This window comes from Alligator mississippiensis, chromosome 4 (assembly GCF_030867095.1).
Source record: "Alligator mississippiensis isolate rAllMis1 chromosome 4, rAllMis1, whole genome shotgun sequence".
In the NCBI taxonomy this organism is placed as follows: domain Eukaryota; kingdom Metazoa; phylum Chordata; order Crocodylia; family Alligatoridae; genus Alligator; species Alligator mississippiensis.
The window spans coordinates 160519231-160539663 of NC_081827.1; the positions used below are offsets into that span (position 1 = coordinate 160519231).

The 20433-nt window shown below is 47.7% G+C and overlaps 1 protein-coding gene across 5 annotated transcripts in view; it reads right to left on the reverse strand.

Annotated features, from left to right (window-relative positions):
• Window positions 1–12584: 12584 nt before the first annotated feature.
• Window positions 12585–20433, reverse strand: part of GPATCH8 (G-patch domain containing 8) — a 69368-nt gene continuing 61519 nt past the window's right edge. For 4 of the 5 annotated variants that reach the window (XM_019475949.2, XM_006268236.4, XM_019475952.2 and 1 more), the window contains 2 exons: window positions 19337–19467; window positions 12585–19005 (listed from right to left, as the gene is read on the reverse strand). In XM_019475949.2, the coding sequence (XP_019331494.1) occupies window positions 15129–19005; window positions 19337–19467 (4008 nt within the window). In that variant the 3' untranslated portion in view covers window positions 12585–15128. The remainder of the gene's footprint in view (window positions 19006–19336; window positions 19468–20433) is intronic. The other variant, XR_002086516.2, reaches the window with a different exon arrangement.

Genomic DNA, 20433 nt, shown 5'->3' on the forward strand with positions numbered 1-20433 from the left:
TCAGCTTATCAGAGGGACACAGCAGCTTTTGGCAGGAATTGGGGTGTGGTCCCCACTCTGCAACTCACCCAGCCAACTACCAAGGGCCTGATGTCTATGCTGTGTGGGGTATGGGCTAGGCTGAGCCCTGCCAGGAAGGACAGGGGAGGGGATGACACACTGTGGAGGCCAAGAGTGCATGAAATGGTGGTGGGGCTGGAGAAGGGAGCTGGGAAACCATGAGGGTTGCAGCCCTGATGCATTCAAACCCCTTCTAGGGGGTTTAGCCTTCTCTGCCTGGAGCGATCATGCTGGGCTATGCACTACCCTGGACATGTGTGTCCCTAGCATCACAGGTGTCCAGAAGCAGCATGGGGTTTGGGGCTCCAGGCTTAAGTGCCTTTGTTTGGACAGATGTGCCCAGGGTGGTGGCTTGACAACCCCAACACCCTGCACTCCCTCAGCCTTGGTCAGCTGGGTGTCGCAGGTCCCTTGGTGCCCAGTAAAGCTAGAATCACCCATGGATCCAGGGTGAGGAGGAATACAGAGAACAGGGTGCACCAGGGCTGAGACATGACACTCTGGGCTTAGCAAGCCTCCCTGGCCAGGAAGGTACAGAGCAGCAGTGCTTAAACTTTGCCCCCCCTTGGGCCAGATCCAGCCCATGAAGCTGTGTCATCCAGGCCAAGGGGCTCCTCACAGGTCTGAAAATTTGGAGGAGGTAGAGCAGTGGCAGCAATAATTGCCATTCCCCTGGTGCCTAATTTTCAGAGCTGAGGGAAGCCCTACAGGCCAGATGACATGACCCTGTGCACAGGGTCTGTGCAGTACAGAGCTGGATTTAGCGGAGGATGGATTGGGCCAGCACCTGGGCAGAGCGGGTGTATGGCCAGATCTGGCAGACTGAACCTGCACTGGATCTGCTTGGCAGACCTGGAGGTTTGAGCACCACCAGCATAGAAACCACTATGCTGGCTAGACACCAGCAGGGACAGCTGCCTTGTGCCCTGCTGACCCCTCAGTAGATGCAAGACTCTCCTCTCCCAGCCATTACAAACAAATGCTGCTATGCACTGCTCTGCCCCACAGCTGGCTGCATCTTGCCAAGACTGGCAGAGCTGCATGTCCCAGTCACTCTCCCTGTGCCCTGGAGCCTCCACCCTGGAGCTGAACACCAGTGCTCCCAGTACTGAGTATGGCTCCCGCCACCAAGAGCAGAGATGTAGTCAGCTGTGTTAGTCTGAAGTCACGTAGGAGGCAAGGGTAGATTTGCACTGTATAGCCCAGCGCTTCTCAACCAGAGTGCTGGGGCTGTCTGGATGAGGTTCTAGCTTGTCCCTGCCTGAAGGATCCCCCACCCCCATCATTCAGCCCCTCTGCAAGCAGATCAGCACTATAATATACACGTTAGTTGATTAAATGGAATACCACTCGATCACAAAAGTTATGGAGAGGTGACTCGAGTCCAAAAAGGTTGAGAACCATTGGTGTAAATTAATGAGAGAGAAACCTGAGGTTGAGCCCAAGCCCACTTCATTAGATGTGTCCCTATCTCTCTCAACTTTGGTTAATCTATGAAGTGAAACAGGCCATGCAGCGAAGTGGCTCCCTTGCCTGCAACAAGCAATCTCCCTCTGAAGCACAGAGCTTCCCATACATAATGGGAATAAATATAACTCCTGGCCCAGCTCCTGCTCGGCCCTCCAGGCCAGCATAGTGCAGTGGGACGGCAGGCATCCTGTGTTGCCCTATCTCTGTGCTCCAGATGAAGTCTGCTTGACCACAGTGGAAGCGCCAGCGCAGTGGGATGGCAGGTGCCTCCATCCCAGTGCAACAGGAAACGTTTGAGGCAAAGTCCCTGCGTGTGGCTTTACATGAAAGTCTTGCTCAGCTAAGTGTTCCCTGCGCAGCTCAAGCCAGTGGGCTGGGGCCTCATTGTCTTGTCACGAGGCTGAAGTCAGTTCCTTATTCCTTATTCCCGGTTCCTTTTTCAAAGCTAATCTAGACCCAGTAAAAACTTGTTATTAATGAATTCCACATCCTAAAGAGAGAGAATTTCATTAGCTATGCATATGTACTAATTAATATGTAAAATAATATCCCACATCAGGTACAGAGCCCTAAATGAAGGTCAGATTAGGATGGGATTATGGGGAAAAATACTTCTTGGGCCACCCCAGATTTTGTGGTGATGCCACTGGGGGACTGTCCCAAAGAATCCTGACCACAGTCCCACCCAGCCTAAAGCATGGTTTGGCCATGCCAGGCTGCCAACTAATAGCCCCCATGCCCACTATACTAAGTATAATGTCTTAAATAAGGAACTGGCATTTGGGGTTGGGATTATGGCTAGAAATTCTGCTTGGGCCACTCATCAGAATATATCTGTGCCACCAGGGGACTGTCCTGGACATCTGTGACCAGAGACTTGCCCAGCCCAAAGTGCAGTTTGGCCGTGCCAGGCTGCCAACAAACAGCACCCCAGCCACTGTGGTAAATGTATGGACCCGAATAAGGAACTGGAATTTGGGCTGGGATTATAGGTAGAAATCCTTGTTGGGCCACCCCAGACAGTGGCCCAACTCTCCTTCTCCCTCCCACCACTTAAATGTGGTCTCACTCCCACCCTCTCCCCACCGCTTCTGGTCCGGCCTCGCTCCCCTCCTTCCCCCCACAGCCGTTTTGGGTCCACCTGGCCTGTGTCTGCCTGCCTCCCTTCCCCTCCCTCCCTGCCCCCCCATCTCCCTGTCCCTGCCGGTTGTCTGGGGAGCATCCAGGACAGGTGCCCATCGTGATGCCCCACTGGCCGTCAGGCAGGGAGGCAGGGGCAGCCTGGCTGCTTGGATGGCTGAGGCATGTACCCCAATGCCAAAATTCCCCAGCAGTGGTGCAAATTTGGGCCCGCGCAACATGTGCTGCCCAGCCAATCGCCACCCACCCTCTCAGGGGTGCATGCGCAGTTGGCTGGAAGCATTACAGAGAGACATACAGACAGACACGCAGACAGCCAGACTAAGCCTTTTATTATGTTAATAGATATGGGGGCTGCAGTTAGCAGCATGGCATGAAGAAACCGTGCTCTGGGCCGGGTAAGACTCTGATCAGGGATGTCCAGGGGAGTCCACCGGAGCCACAGTCATAGTGTGGGGTGGCCAGAAGGATTTCCATTTCTAATCTCAGCCCAAAAAGAGTTCCCTATTCAAGCCAGTGTCCTTAGTACAGTTGCTGCAGGGAGTGGGGTGCTCTGAGTTGACAGCGTGGCAGAGCCAAACCACGCTTTGAGCCGGTTAGAGGTGTCCAGGAGCCATAGAGTCATGGTGTGAGGTGGCCCAAGAAGCATTTCCATCTCTAATCCCAGCCCACAAACCAGTTGCTAATTCAAGACCATATATTTAGCACAGTGGCTGGGGTGCTGTCAATTGAGAGCTTGGCACGGCCAAACGGCAGTTTGTGTCAGACAAGTTTCTGGTCAGAGATGTCCAGGAGTGTCCCCCAGTGGCATGGAGATGTGTTCTGGGGTGGCCCAGGAAGGATTTCTAGCTATAATCGCAGTCCAAAATCCAATTCTTTATTCAGGTCCATTAATTTAGCACAGGGGCTGGAGTGCTGTCTGTTGGCAGCCTGGTATGGCCAAACCATGTTTTGGACCGAGCAAGTCTCTGGTCAGAGATATCCAGGACAGTGCCCTGATGCCACAGAAGCATGGCATGGGGAGGGCCAAGAAGGATTTCTGGGTATAATCCCAGCCCAAAATCCAGCTTCTTATTTGGGTCCCTATACTTAGTACAGTGGCTGGGGTGCTGTCAGGTGGCAGCCTGGCATGGCCACCCCGCACTTTGGGCCGGGCAAGACTCTGGTCAGATGCATCCAGTAGAGTCCCCCGGTTGTGCAGAGGTATTCTGATGGGTGGTTCAAGCAGATCTTCTAGCCATAATCCCAGCCCAAAAGCCAGTTTCTTATTTGGGTCCAGATACTTAGCACAGTGTGGGGGTGGTGTCAGTTGGCAACCTGGTGTGGTTAAACAGCGCTTTGGACCAGGTAAGTCTATATTCAGAGATGTCCAGGAGCATCCCCTGGTAGCACAGAGACATGGTCTGAGGTGGCCTAAGAAGGATATCTGGGTATAATCCCAGCCCAAATTCCAGTTCCTTATTCGGGTCCAGATACTTACCACAGTGGCTGGGGTGCTGTCTGTTGGCAGCCTGGCATGGCCAACCCACACTTTGGGCTGGGCAAGTCTCTGGTCACAGATGTCCAGGACAGTCCCCTGGTGGCACAGATATATTCTGATGAGTGGCCCAAGCAGAATTTCTAGCCATAATCCCAACCCCAAATGCCAGTTTCTTATTCAAGCCATTATACTTAGTATAGTGGGCATGGGGGCTGTTAGTTGGCAGCCTGGCATGGCCAAACTATGCTTTAGGCTGGGTGGGACTGTGGTCAGGGTTCTTTGGGTCAGTCCCCCAGTAGCATCACCACAAAATCTGGGGTGGCCCAAGAAGTATTTTTCCCCATAATCCCATCCTAATCTGACCTTCATTTAGGGCTCTGTACTTGATGTGGGATATTATTTTACATATTAATTAGTACATAGGCATAGCTAATGAAATTCTCTCTCTTTAGGATGTGGAATTCATTAATAACAAGTTTTTATTGGGTCTAGATTGGCTTTGAAAAAGGAACTGGGAGTAAGGAACCAGGAATAAGGAGCTGGGAGCAAGGAACCAACTTCAGCCTCATCAAGGAGACATACCCTTGACCTTCTTAACTCAAACTGGTGGGAACTGCTGAGCCCATCCCTGCCCCTGAGTACCATGCAAGAAACATGCATGTCAGCATCAGCCTCCATGTAGCCCATTCAAAGTAGAGGGGTGCCATATGCATGTGCGTGCATCCACATTCACAGGGCCACTAGGCAGTCTGGGGAGCAGCTGCCCACAGGTAAAACTGGGAGGAAGGAGCAAGGGGTGGTAGTGAGGGATGGAGTTGGGCACAGCTGGGGCTGGGACTGCTGCCCAGCCAGGACACTGTGTGGGGCTTGGGGCCATGTACAGCCACTGGGCCCAGGTGGGGACCAGGATGGGACCACAGCTGGCTTGTCTGAGGGGCAGGCTCCCTGTCACTGTGTGCACACCTGGGGGTAGGTGGGGTCATATGCCCTGCAGATTTAGGTATGGGATGGGTGCAGGTGTGGGTTGCCTGCTTCATACTCAGGCTCCCCACCCTGCTGCCCTCCCCCTGGTGTCTCTGTGGCTCAGTGGGTGGGACCCGGCTTAGCAGGGCCAGGCAGGGAAGCAAGGTGCCACTGCCATGGTGAGGCACCTCCTGCCCACTTGGCAGCAGCAGGGGGCACAACTCCGCACTACCACTTCTGCTGCTGCTGGGTAGGCAAGGGATGCCCCGCCATGGCAGTGCAGGGCTTGTGGCAACACCAAACTTCCCCGCCCGGCCCTATTCTGCCAGGTCCTGCCCACTGGGGCATGGAGGCCCTAGGGGGAAGAGCAAGGAGCCCCAAGCCTGCAGTTTGCACCCCTTCCACCAATGGGCTCCACTTTGGCTGTGCCGTCCATGGGGGAGGGAGAGCCAGACTGTGCCCTTTGCTCCCCACTAGGGCTGCTGCAGCTGCTGCCTCCTGCTGGCGGCAGCCAGGGTTGGGGTGCTGCTGTACAGGGCAGGGCTCTGTAGCCCTGGTAGCTGAGGGCCCATTCCAGCAGGGCCAAGGGGCAGCAGCAGGGCTGTGGCTTGGAAGTGAGAAGCAATGGCAGGGGTAGGGCACATCAGGACTGCTCAGCACCACAAAGCAGCATTGGGGGACAGTCACAGCTGGATCCATGTCCTGATGAGCGAAGGGGGCAGGGGGAGCTCCGATTTCCCATGATAAACACAAAATCAAACACCAAAATTAATAGGTATTTAGAATTTATTTTACTGGAGTGATTGAGGCACTGGTAGGCCTCCAAATTGCTTGAGAAAACCAGGATCCCTGGACATCACACAGCAATCCACAGGGGCTAGGCAGCAACGAGCTGAAAGGCAGACTTGAGGCATTAAGGGCCTTAACAGTGAAGTTGAGCAACGTGTGGTGCTGAAGGAGCAGAGCCCAGGCAGCTGGTTACAGAGCCAAATACACTACCTGATCAGGAGCAAAGCCGCCCCCCCCTCTATAAAGGAGAAGCCACTTCTTCCCCTCCTTTTCTACCTCCTCCAGTGGGGAAACAAGCCGGAGCAGCCTGCCTGACCAGCCCAGGTTGAGCAGTGCGTGGGGTGGCGCTGGTGCTCTCAGCATAAACGACCATGTTTGGCATCTGCACATGACAGGGAGAAAACAACGTGCAACACAAGCCAGGCATTGAAATGCTGCCTCCAGAGCATCACAGCCCATGTACAGCCAGCCTTATGTCACAGAGAGGACCTGTGCCAGCTACGGTGATGCAACGCAGCAGCACGTCATAAAAGACAAACAAGAGGGCTTGTTTTCGTTTGCTAGGGGCACATGCGGCTTCGCATATCAACCACGGCTGTCAGCCACGGGAAGAGGAAGGAGATACCAGTCCTTGACAGCACAACTAATGAGCCAACTACTAAGAGCTGCTTTCACAGCTGACAGACTTGCCAAACTGCCCTGGGCATTTTCAAACAGCCAGTGACATCAACTTAGCTGGTCTCCAGCAGCACTATTATACCCTACTCCTCTCTGACCCAAGGGAGGGGAGAAGGTGGGAGAAAGGGACACAGATAAAGAAAGGGATCGTGAAGGAGCACAGCCACATCAAATCCCTGTAGCAATTTTGATGGTGACCAGCACCACCTTGTGAATACTGAGGGGGATCAAACAGGACATGCGTGAAGCACCTCGTTTGAGATGCACTGAATCCAGCCTCAGTCGCTGGGGTATAGGACTGCTAAAAACAAGGCCCTTTGCTGAACCCCAGGCATGCTCCCTTGAGAATACCACCCAGAGAGCCATTTTGTTCGTACCTGGAAGGATTAAACTCCTCTCCAGTCATGAGCCTTAGTGAATCATGAGCAGAGATTCGGGTTTTTCCACTTGTGATAGAAAGAAAGCAGTAAAAACCAGATTTTCTCCTTTAAGAGAAAAATGCAGGTTACAGTGGGTTTCCCCTATCAGGCTAGCAGAGTTCCAGCCTGCAAGAGGCTGGGGCGAGTGGGTGAAGGTGGTCAGGCAGGGGATGCCATGTGCACGCGTGCACATATGTGCACGCGTGCACATATGTGCACATACACATGGCTGCCAGGCAGCCTGGAGAGCAGCTCCATACAAATAAGTCAAGGGGGGAAAGGGGGGAGTTGGCCAGGGCTAGGGTTGCTGCCCAGACTGGGCAATGCATGCAGCTTGGGGCCCAGAGCCATGTGCAGCCACAGGGCCTGGGTGAGGAGTGGGACGGGGCTGTGGGCAACTCTTCTGGTGGTGGGGCAGGGCTGGCTCCCTGCTGCTGTGCACATTCTGAGGGACAGGCAGGTGGGGCATGTGCCCCCCAGATTTGTGCACAAGGCAGGTGCACAAGTGGGCTTCCCACCCTGCTGCCTTCCCCCTGGGGTCTCCCTGGCCCAGTGGGCAGGACCCCACCCAGCAGGACAGAGCAGGGGGCACAACCCCGCACCGCCGCCACTACTGCTGCCAGGTCAGCAGGGGGCACCTTGCCATAGCAGCACGGAGCTTCCCCGCCCAGCCCCACTCTGCCCTCCTGCGCTGGGTCCCACCTGCTGGGCAGTGGAGGCCCCAGGGAGAGGGCAGCAGGGCAGAGAACCCTGAGCCCACAGCAAGCAGCCACCTCACCACGGACTCTGCTCCAGCCATGCCACCTGTGGGGGAGGGGGAGTTGGGCTGGGCACTCAGCTCTCTACTGAGACAGCAGCTGATGATCTAGCACTGCCATGGGGGCAGGGGGCTGCAGACCTGGGTCCCTGGCCCTGTAGCCCTAGCAGGTGGGAGCTGTGGGTGGGGAGTGAGGGGCATTGGCAGAGCACCGGCCCATTAGAGCTGCTCAGAGCCACAAAGTGCAGTGGGGGGCAGCCGCAGATGGACCCATGTCCTGGTAAGCAAAGGGGGCAGAAGGACCTCCGATTTTCCATGATAAGAAAACCCAAAATCAAACACCAAAATTTAATCGGGAGGGAGGGCAGGGAGGAGAATATAGTGGCATTTCATTTTAATTGTGGATTTGGGGTTCTTTAATCAGAGAATTTACTATTTTTAATCTGAGAAAACCCTGGTCATGCGTAGTGCAGAAATGGGACTGGCAGAGGGACTGCAGCAAGGCAGCCCAGCTCCAGGGTGTTTTCCCAAGCAGAGGCAGCTCTACAGTGCCCATGACACAGGAAGGCAGCTACAAAAGCACCTGAAAGCAGGAAGTGCAGATAGGCATGATACCTTTTTAACACGCATGCTGCAACTACCCTGGACACAGTCCTGCTTTCCAGGGGCAGCTCTTTGGAACTGCCCAGGCAATGACACTTCCTGGCCTTTTTCTCATGGTAGAGCCCAGAAACAATATAGGAGCACCGGGGTTGGACACCCAAACCATGAGCAGTGAATGGTTCACAACCACATTCTGTGGAGCCAGCTTTCCTACCTTAAGGAGTGCCCCTGTCCACTTATGAAGAAGGTACCTTTACCACTGCAAATCACAATCTTGTCTGTCAGTCACAGGATGCAGCACTTTACTGCAGTGTGGTCTCTTGGGGGCCCCCTTGGAAGAGTTCCATTTGAGGGTGGAGGAATTCACTCCACCCTGCCAGGCTTCAGACACTTGGAATTGGGAGTCTTTAACACTCCCTCTGAACACCCCACTCCATGTGCTCATGAATGACAAGTAGCCTGCAGTACACCCCCCCCCTTGCATGGGAGTTCCAAGCAAAGAGCAGCAAGTCCGTCCAACTCCTGCTCCCTGAAATAACCAAATGGAAACATGTACTTTTCTTGGGAATGCATTTTACATTATGCTAGCCGCTAGTGCCCCTCATGGAAATTCAGGCCTTGCTGAATTGCAGATGCAGACCACCCACAGCATCAGCGTTACTTCCCAAACCATGCAGAAAAACAGGAAGAGGCGAAGGGCTATGAGAACAGCGAGACCATGGTCCATTCGTGCAAGCTGACATGGGAGTGCACAGATTAGAGTCAGAAAAAGCTATCTTCAGAAGCACCTGCTTTCTGGCCATTCCTCACTAGTGTTATTCTCTGTAGTGATAGCCACACTATAGGCTTGTCTACATAGGAACACTCAGGACTGAATCCAGGTTTACATTGAGCGTTAAAGTGGGTAAATTAAGTTGTATTAAGACACTCTTTTGCAGAAAAAGTGGTCTTAATTCAACTTGGCTTAATTAACTTCAACATAAATGTGGCCTTCATTAAGCAAAATCAAATTAATTCTGAATAAGAGGCACACGGGTTTAAATTAATCCACTTTACAAATTAATTTGGATTAACTTTCAATTGCCCACATAAAAAACCCCGTTTTCTGTGTTTATTTCCATCCATGAACAGTTCAGTAGTCCTGGACTTCCTACATGCTGACCTTTTTACATACGAGAAACCATTAACCCCTCCCCAGTCTCTCTCGCCCCTCACCTCGAAGTAGTAAAGTGACTGAAAGCTTTGAAAGAGTTGTGGAGCAATTTTTGAAATTACCTGCTGAAAAGAATGAGCAAAGTGCAGCAGACAGGATCCGGGAGGGGAGGAGAAGAGCAACAGAGATTAGATAAGTGACTGACATCTTAGAAGCACAATAACTAAAATGCCAAGATGATCAGAAGTCACATCCTTGCAAGGTTTGCACAGCTGTGCTGCAAGGACCTGATCACCTCCGCACCAAAGACAGAAAAACTGCCCCTGCCTGTTCCCACTCTTATCTTAACCATCTGCCCTGCTGCCTTCTGGAAGCTGATGTATACTGCCAGGCTATGTCAGGAAAGCAAGCTGAAATGTCCTGGGACAGAACACTTCTCTTCAGACAGGTTGTAGGCATACTCAGTTGGGCAATATGATTTTTATTTTTTTTTTAATTTTTTTAATTAACAGGATTTTTCCTTTAATCCTCTCAGTTATAATTATCTAAAGTCCTTGGAAAGAAGCCTTACTGAGCAACTGGAAAGGCAGCCCAAGGAAAGCAACAGCTTTGGCTAACAAACAGTCATCTCTACCCAGTAGCAGCAAATACAGCAAAATGTCCAGGGCTGTATAAACTAGTAGTGAAAGTCTGAAAAAGAAGAGCCCGTGCCTCCATGCCACCTAGGAAGCAGGTGACAGAATTTAGTTGAACGCAGGGGTGGGCAAAATGCAGCCCACAGGCCAGATGTGGCCCGCCAGGCCATTCTATCTGGCCTGCGGGGCCCCCCCAAAATTTAGAAGATTAATATTTATCTGCCCCTGGCTGCCTGTCATGTGGCCCTTGATGGCTTGCCAAAACTCAGTAAGTGGCCCTCCACCCAAAATAATTGCCCGCCTCTGGTTTAACACATCTTACCCCTTAGAGAGCTGCTGTGGTCACTGTCAGAGCCTTGCACCTGCCAGGGGGAACGGTGACTCAACATGCTTCCTCTGCAGCCTGACTTAGACGAGAGTTTTCCGTTAGACTTGGGCAGTGTGAAACTGGAGATATTTCACTGCTGCAGAAAACAAAACCCATGCACGTTCCCCTAACCAAAGGGCTCTTCAGAGTAACTTCCATCTCTTCAAGCTGCATTCAGCCACAGAATCAAACCAGACTTATGTCCATCTGAGCACAGCCAACAGGGAGGCTGGAAGAGTCGTGCAGAGGGATAAGACATCCACCGCACTAAGCTTCAACCTGGAAGTTTCTCTTTTCCCCACAACAGAGAAGTGCAGGCCTTTCACTTGCAGTGTCTGACACATAACAAAGTCTGCCATTTCACAGCAGCTGGAAACTGGCTCAAGCTTTCCATTAGCTTCCAGCATCTAATGGCTGTAATTTAAACCACATTGCCTTGACACAGCTTGAGACCAGAAGGGGAAATTTTCTAAAGAAGATCCTAGTAGGTAGGGGCTGTTCTTTCCCCGAAACCAATCACGCTAGGAAACAGGTGCTGCTAACAGCCTAAAGAAAGCAGTATCTTTAAGGAATGAGCAATTTTGACTTGCTGTCCTTCAGCCCAACTTCTATATGCCTAGCACAAACATTAATAGCAAGGCAGGAAGTGTGCTAGTGTTACATTCTTGGAACAGCTTTGGTCTCCACCTGCTACAAAGTGGCAGCCAAAACCCTGGGAGGCCACAGCTCAGACCCCTCTAGATACTGCAGTAGAGTTCTGCAAATGTAATACCAACAAACTTGAATGGAGTGGAAAAACTCCCCCCTCCTCAGGCAATATACGTGCAAAGGGAGGCCAAAAGCCACTTTCATAAAGTGCCTGTTAATACACACAATAGAAAATAATTTTACTGGCCAAGCAGCGAGTAGTGGAGCACAGGTTATTACACCATCCAAGGTTATTACACCATCCAACAGATGTTTTCTTAATAGTAAAGTCTCTGTCCAGCTCTGTCACAATAAGCAGTCAAACCAGCTGTAAACCAGACCATCGAGAATACTTAAATACAACCCAAATTCCCTCCCACCAAACCAACCTCCTGTCTCTTGCAATGCCATAGCGCTAGTTATTCATTTATCCCACAATCAGCAAGAAATTAATTTTAATCACAGAAAACTACTATTAAATCCAAACTTTCAGGTCAGAAAAGGCAGAAGCCCACTTTTCTTAAAATCAACTTTAACCAATATAGAACACACAGGATAATTTAGAGAGCAACACATCAGCTGAAATGTGTTTCTGTAAGCTATGTTCCTGTTTAATGAGGTATCATGCTGGCAAAGTCACAGTCTTACTGAGTGACAGAAAGAGAGTCTGGGACAATCCTAGATACAAACCAAGTTAAGGACAAGCAGCTCCCAAACCCAAGCGAGAAAAATCAGCTGGCTGAAAAGCCATGAGAAGATGGAACATTTCATCTTGTAAGTCGCTTGTTCTGACTATCCAGGGACCAGGGCAGGCAAAAGCTGTTCCTATCTCACAGCTATTAGTGATCAATGGTCACATCTACACAAGATGCCTTAATATGCAGTGGACTGTTCTACTGCATGTTAGTGCATCATGACAAAACCCTGCTAATGTGCTAGCATGTAGCAGAATGAGTCTACTGTGCATTAAGCATCACAAGAGAAGTTTGCCTTTGCTACTGCACAGTAGTGCAGCTACTTCACCTTTATCTAATACCTCATACCAAAACTTAATGCGCAGTAGCAAAGGCATATTAATGTGTACACGTGCTCAATGAGAAACAAGTTTGACAACTCTACTACAAAACACTAGTTTTCACAACATGATGACATCTTGCTGTACTTGTTCTGAAAATGTTTCAGTTTTCAGGCCCGTCACCAGAATTGGCACAGCCAGAAAACAGAACCCAAGTCTGCGCATTTCCTAATTTCTGGGCCAGTAAGCTTGCGTAGCCCAAGACCGTGTTCATTTTAGGAAAACAGTGGCACTGTGCCATGCACCCAAGATTACTTCACCAGTTTCAAGTGTTGTTTTGTTTGTACTTTTGGGAAGAACTACACGTCTTTTCCACAAATCATTGGTTTATTAGAAAGTTTCTTTTCCCTCATTTTACAGCATATATATATCTTATGTGACAAAGTTAAATACAGTCCGTTTATGCCTATTAAGTAAATGATAGGTTAAGTATTTTTAGCACTATTCTGGAAGTCAACCCCCCCCCCCGCAGTGTGAAGGGTGCCAGAAAACGCATACTGAATCTAGAAGCTAATGAAGTTCAGCACTGAAACATTAATACTGTATTCTGTTAAATATTTACATTAATTAAAAAAATTGAGTCCCTTTATCTGACCATGAGATTTCAGTGCTATTTGTTCAAAATGCAAGTTTCTCTCTTTAACTAGTGAGGAAGCTCAGGGATTTAAATCCTTTGAATTTTGCATCCCAGATTTCTCAGTTCAGCACTCTGGGGAGAGTGGGGAGCAAATGGAAGAATGGGAATGCTAACTGCTGCTGAAGCAATGTGCAAACTGTATCATCTTCTCCTAGCACTCCCTGCCTTGCTCTGGGTCTGACAGCACAGAGAATTAATCTGCCACTGTTGTGAACCTAGGTGATATACATTGATACAAAAGGCTGTTACCAATTCTGCTAGGAAATAGGACTCCCTGGACAAAACATATCTGAAAGCTGCATCAAAGGAGGGAGATTATGAACTTTAAATCCTCCAAATAAAGTGGGACTGAATCTCCTGATTTAGTGTTGATGCAATTGGAATACCTAATGCTTTAGGGACAACTTCCATGGCTAATGATAACCAAAACTGAAGAGACTGATGCAAAAATGAATGAAGAAATCTATTAAAAAGATCAGACAGGAGCTGTCAAATGAGTGACCAATCCTCAGAGCACCTTTACCTAGGAAAAAAGGCATTTCTTTAAAGGTAAAGGTTCCTTTATCATTTAAATAGAATAGTGGAACTGCCTGAAACAGCTGAGGCAGTGGTTAAAACCCCAGAAAAAGCACGGCTATTTTATGCTCTATAGGATTTAACCCAGTTTCCTGACACTTATGAATCTGCCTCCAGTGTCAATTCCTAAGAAGCTGGCTGCTTAGCTAAAGACCAGAAGCATGCAACAGGCCTATGTTGGTTCCATTTGTATAGCATTTTACAAATCCTTCAAGTCATCACTTTTCAATGTGATGCAATTCATTAGCTGTTAGAGTCATCGGTGTCTTCAATGCACCTTATTTATTCCAATTCTCACATTTTTCTTCTGCAAAATGCTAAATGAAGATTTTTTTTTTTTTTACATTTTATAGTACATAAAAACTTCAAAAATACATGAGCTTGATAAAATATACATGCTTAGTCATTTTGCATCTAGCTGAAACTATAAAGTTTAACCTTTACAAGTGTCTTATTTCAACTACAGCAAACATATTTACACAAAAGCCACCAGAACAAGTACCACTAAAAGAACTGGCTGTAAAAAATATTATTGCAGTATACTACAAATGTAACCTTTTTATGAGCTACAAAAAGCAGCATTTTTATGTTTACAGAGTTCAGTGCAATTCTTTACATTTAAAAAAAATCCTATAAATTAATAAGGAAACCATCAATATTACAGAGGAAAGAATACACTTTACACATTCTGGTTACTCTTGCCAGATTGTTATTGGGTTCCAGTCCTCTGTATTGCTTCTATTCATAAAGGGCTTTTTCTTTTTGTTCTCATTCAAATGCTTCTTTTACAGTATTTCAGGACACAGGAGGATGAACGATCTCCCTCAGCAGACTGACCAAAGCCTTGCCTGAAATCACAAACTAGCAATCTGAGCACACCTCTCCGTTCCATAACGGACAAGAGGTGTCAACGTGCAGTCCTCACATAAGAGAAGAATGTTAATGTAGGATGGAGAAGAGTAAAAAGCTTTGAACCTTTTTAGCTCTTTTGTTCAGTGAAGCTTTAAAATTAAACCCTATTTCCACCTTCACTGCTTGCGTAAGGTACTTGGATAGGTGATGGCAGGTACCAAGTGCCCGCAAACTAGTCACTGCCCCAGGCTAACCAAGAGTGGTAGTACCCTTCCATCAAATCCCCATGGCAGGATACTCAGATGTCGGCTACCGAATATTTTACACATGCTGCATCACTGATTACAACCAGGATTCAATCATGTATGCTGTTTTAATTAGATGACCTCGTTACAAGGATTAGAGAGAGCCAGCCAGAGTATGAAACACTGTTTGCAATTTACAGAAGGGCAGAAAAAGATTATTTAATATTGGGGGGAGGAAAGAGGGGGGAAGCCTTTCAAAGCACGTGTCTGTCTGAATTTGAGATGATTCCTTTAGGATACAGTGGTGCTACATAAAGGGAGGAGTTGGGAACGTGAGAAAGTCCCTGATAGTAAACAAATGCACACAACACTCACAGGATTTAACTGCTGCACGGCTCAGATGGTCTGCAAGCCACATCCCACTTCTTTGGCTGTTAAGAGTGAAAGGAAATTCTCAGATCTCACCTGCCAGCCGGATCATTTTCAGCCCCTTTCCAAGACGCATGTTTTCTCCTTTCTCTGAGGTCACTTCCCTTTTTCCTTCATGTGCCATGACTAGGTGGGTGCTGTAAGTCCTGACCTGAGAAAATGGGGTGCAACAATGGATGAAGATGCAATGCTGTGGCAGCTGCTGCAGCAGCAGGTCGAGGGGCAAGAAGTGTCGGATAAAGAGCCGCGTGTGGAACAGGATGAAAGGTGAAAGGACCTGGGTGTATAGCCGACGCAGGAATGATATGGATGGGGTGGCTGGCTAAAAATGTAGCAGGGTGCCCTGGAATAATAGAGTGGGTCAAATGGGACAATGAAATGGGTGTTAAGTGTGGCTGGGGTATGTGATGAACCTGAGCAAGAGGCTGAGGATGAGGATGTGGGTGAATCCCTATAGCTGCAGCAGCAGCAGCAGCATGGTGCTGCAGAATGGCATGCTGCACAGTGGTGATTGATGTTGCAGACGCAGCTGCTGGCTGCTGAATGTGTATAGGTTGTAGAGCAGGTGCAGCTGGTGCCAGCGCTGCAGAAGCAGGGAAGGCTTTGACCTGCTTTGCTAGAAGCTGCTGCTGAATGTGCTGTTGAGCTGCTTGCTGAAGCTTACTGTACTTCTCCATTTCTTCGGGTGTGAAAGTGATTGGTTGGCTCTCAAGTGGTGCAAGAGAGGAATCTTCTGCTCCTTCTGGATCTCCTTCAATACTTGGTTCCCCACTTTGAGGTACATAACCAGGAAAGTGTTCAACATCTGGAACTAAAGGCATGATGCTTGTTTCTACAGGGACAGGCTGGTTCCCACCATCCATAGGTTCTAAAGCTTCGCTATCATTTGGATCAGAGAGAAAGTTGTGTGGCATTACCAGATCTCCTGAATTATAACATTCAGGAAGTGCCTGTGCTTCAAGAGAAACTGATGGCATTTCTGCAGCAGGCTCTTCATGCTTCTGTTCTTCTAGAGGTTTGTCTTGCATTACCATCACCACCTCCTCCAGCAGAGGCTGACCTGCCAACTGAGCTTCCCCACTTCCTGGGGAAGCTTCCTCAGGCTCTGACAGCTCTTGTTCCTCACCCCTTTCTATCCCAGACTCTTCGTATCTTTTTGTACTTGGTTTTCGGACTGTAGGTAGCTTCCCAATTAAAGGGAGAACCGGTTTGTTACCTAATGAAGGAGGAAGCTTAGGGCCAAAATATCCCTGCGGAGGATCTTTAAGTTTTATCCCAAGCTTGTTTGCCCCTGCTAGCATTTCATCAGTAGAACAGGGCTTCTTTTCAACCTTCCTAGACTGAATCTTTTCGAGCAGAAGTTTTGCTGTGACAGAGTTTCTCTCTTCCGGACTGCAATCACTTTCAGAAGCTTTTCCTAGACTAGAACTGCTGCTATTCTGAGAAAGCAAGCCAGATGTCTTTGCTTCATCTCCTTTGCTCTCTTCTTTTTTCAAAGACCCTTCACTTCGGCCAGCTCTGAAATAGTGAGGGGACTGTGAGCGGTAGATTTTAGATCTGATGAAGTCTCTTCGCCCTGATCTCCTCTCTTCGGGGCTCTCGTGGCCACGAGATCCCTTTCTTGAAAGAGACCTCTGTGAATGGCTTCTTGTGCTGCGGCTGCGATCCCGACTGTAGCTACGACTCCGTTTCCAACTGCGGCCAGTCACGCTTCGACTTCTTCTCTTGCTTCGACTGCGACTGCAACTGCTGCTCCGTGTTCTGCCCCGACTTCTTGTCCTTGACCTCCCCCTAACATGGGTATGACTCCTGCTTCGACTTCTAGACCTGCTTCTACTAAGGCTGTAGTCATCCTCTGAAGAGGAATACTTGTGCCTTTTTGATCTGCGATTTGGGCTGTTGTAGTCAGAATCATCGTCGGAACGAGACCTCTTGGAATGACATCTTGATCTATCACTGTAATCACTATAGCTATCAGCAGAATAACTTCTCCTGCGACTGTATCTACTGTGGTCTGAAGAAGCAGAGGCATCAGAACTCGTCGAGTATGACCTTCTAGATGACCTTCGAGAAGAATGCCTTCGTCCCGATCTGGAACGGCTTCTGGAGTGGTCACTACCAGAGTCATAGTCATCGCTGTATTGTGACAGAGATTTCTGTCGGAAGTGCTTCCGACGAGAACCTTCATCACTGTCATAGTCTCCACTACTTTGTCGGCTCCTGTGGCTGGACCTACTAACAGAAGGAGCAGAACAGCGCCTCCTTGACACAGAAGACAACTGTTGCAGGTCAGCCTTGTGTTTTTTGCTGCTGTGATCTTGGGAAGAGTTACCACAGTCATCTTTTTTGCTACTGCTTCCCTCTTCAGCAGAGACAGACTTTCTTTGAGTGTCCTGAAAACAGTGCTTTTTCTTCTGGAAATGGCTACAGTCTTCAGGCACTTCAGTTTTCAGCACTGTCTCAGATTCAGTGGAAAAAGATGATTTACTTTTTTTGTGTTTGTGTTTTTTCCGTTTCTTGGGCTTCTCATCCCCCATGTCAGTTTTTCGACTTTTCTCTTCAGCTTCTTCCTTGTGTTTACGTTTGTGCTTGCTGGATTTTTTGTGCTTCTTTTTCTTTTTATGTTTATGGGATTTCCCAGACTTGTCTTTTTTATTGGTTAAATTTTTGCTACTGTCATCAGCTCCTTCCAGTTTGCTGGCACTTGCCAAGTTGGAGTCATGCTTGTTCTGGGTGCTGCAAGTAGACACCGATTTAGTTTCCATTTTTACAACTGAGCTATTAGTTATGCAGCCTGTCTCCTTGCCTTTGATTATGTCACTGGATTCCATGGACAGTACATTTTCCTTAGAAAGACCGACAGGGTCCTTAGATTTTTCTGTTCCTTTAGCTTTAGCATCTTTGTTGCGTGACAACTTAAAATCAAAATACAAGGGGTTACAACTGTATGAAACTGATGGCTCTACCTTGGTAAATATCAGAAGTTCTGAAGGCCACTGGAGAGTAGTACTTTCATCTTTACTCAAAACTGGGAAAAAAGGTCCTGTTGGATGTTTTGGTCCATCACTCACTTCTTTTCCACTTGGGGCAGGCTGAGTGGCTTTAGTAGCATCTGGTTCTGGTGGATCATTTTCTGTAGAACGTTTGCTTTCGACAACACTTGCATTTTCTGGAGTTTGTTTTGTTTCCATTTTGCCTTTCTGGTCTGTAAGTTCAACAGTACTTAGTTCCTTCTGCTGCACAGTGCTCTCAGCTGATTTTTCTACATGCTTGCCAGCCTTGGGTTTTGGAGAATTACCCTTTTTAGTGTCATGTACATTTTTTTTGTTCACATTTTCTGCTTCCATTTGTTCTGTGGATTTCATGAAAAGTAAGAACTGAAAGTTAGGTTTTACTTTACAATGGGCTGGGGGAATATAATGATAATATTCTGGCTCTATTGGTGCTGGTCCATCTTCTCTTCTCATCTTTTTTAATTTAGATAGAGTAGTGGCTAAAGACCCACCACTGTCTTTTTCATGTGAGTCATCTTCATCAGGTTTGCCATCTGGACTATTTGTGTTTTCAGTCTCACCAGCCTTCTGCAGAGCTCCTTGATCAGAGGCTCTATCATCAGATTTTGTTCCATCTGTAGGACTAGATTCATCCACATGGTCTTTGAAAACAGATGCTATAGACTCAAGTTTTACTGGAGCCTTCTTGGCAAACGAGAATGAAACTCCTATTTTTTGCAGTGGCGTTCCTGAATTATTCTTAAGGCCAAAACTGATTGCCTGTGTTGTCTGGATGGGCAACTGTCCAGGCATAAGGGTGCTACTGACTTGTCCAGTGTTAAGGACACCTCTGTCCATTATCATTTCTGTGGCCTGACTAGAAGTTGTTTGGATGGAAGAACTGCTGTTAGCTGCTGATTCATTCTCATCATCGCCACCACCTTCTTCATCTACAGCCACAGTGGTTGTTTTGAACATGGGCCCACTTCCAGGAGCACTATGGAATTTTTTAAAAGAGGGAAAAGGCTGATTAGACAGATTGGCATGTTTTTCAAAACATGTCTCATACTTACTTCCAATGCCCCCATAATTAATATTATAAGTAGATAAAAAATAAATTTAAAAAAATGCTGTCATATCCTTGTCAAGGTAGTACTTTCCCAATACTGTCAAATGTCTTACATTATTTAGTATTATTAGGAGCTCTGGGGTAGAGTTAGTACAAAAGATTAATATAAATGTCTTACCCAACCAACTTGTGCAACTAATTTACTCATCTTAAGATTAAAGGAAAAGACTGAACAAAGGTGAAAGGCTGCATCACTTACCATTCAGACTGTCTTCTCTGTTCAGCCAATTCATGTAGACGCCGAAGGGCCTTCTCCTGCTTTTTCTCATCTTTACGTGATCTTGAAGAGACATTGCGAGCAAACTCCCTTTGCTTGAGATCCTTCAACCTCTGAGGTAAGAGACAATAAGAATGGATCAGATAAAAATGACAATTAAATCAGCTCATTAAAGCCTCTCTCTCTGTTGTTGCATAGGCAAGTGTGTCATTACCCTAGCCTAGCACCAACCAGTAAACATTTATTGAGTTAGGAGGGAGCGACAGTATCTTAGCTCAACAAACCAAATGGAAAAAGACTGCCATCCTCCCAGTAGCTACATGAAAAGACAACTGTTGATCACTTCTGGCTACTACTTCAAGTCTGTATCCAAATTTCCAACCAGTGTTTATTCACTTCCATAGCATATACAATAAAGCTGATTTCAAAGCAACAAGCAACTTCTGGAAGGAAAGAAAATGACCATTTACTCTGCACCTCTTGCAGGGTGCAAATGTACTTGACAAACAGCGCATGACAGAAGTCTTAATAGCATGGGCCAAAGAACAGAAAGGGATTAGCTAGTGCAGAAAAATTACCCAGGTACTATTATCTTGAAAAAGCAATGTACAAATTACATTGGGGAGGCACCAAAACTGAACACCTTATGAAAGCCATTCTGTTAAATCATACAAAACGGAGCATTCCTTTCCATGATTAACAGTAACTCATTTTCCTGTTTGAAGTGTTAGGACAGCCTCTGGAGGGACTGCTAATTTTCAACAGAATAAAGTATGACCTTGACAGTTTTAGTATGTTTACTGGAGTGATGCTAAATTCTACAGAACCTTGTGTTTTCAAGTTTGGGGTCAAACGGGAAATAGAATCCCAAGTAATTTTTATAATGAAGGATGAGATAAAGATCCCCTGGAGAATTTGGACATTGCCTCCCATTAGTTCTAATATGCACTGGGCACCTGAATTCCTTGGATGGCTTTGAAAGTTCCCAGTCTTCAACCTCTAGGAAAAAAATGGGATTGTTTACATGGATCAGCATAGATAAATTCACCTTAAGAGTGCTGCCTTGATGCTTGATTAGC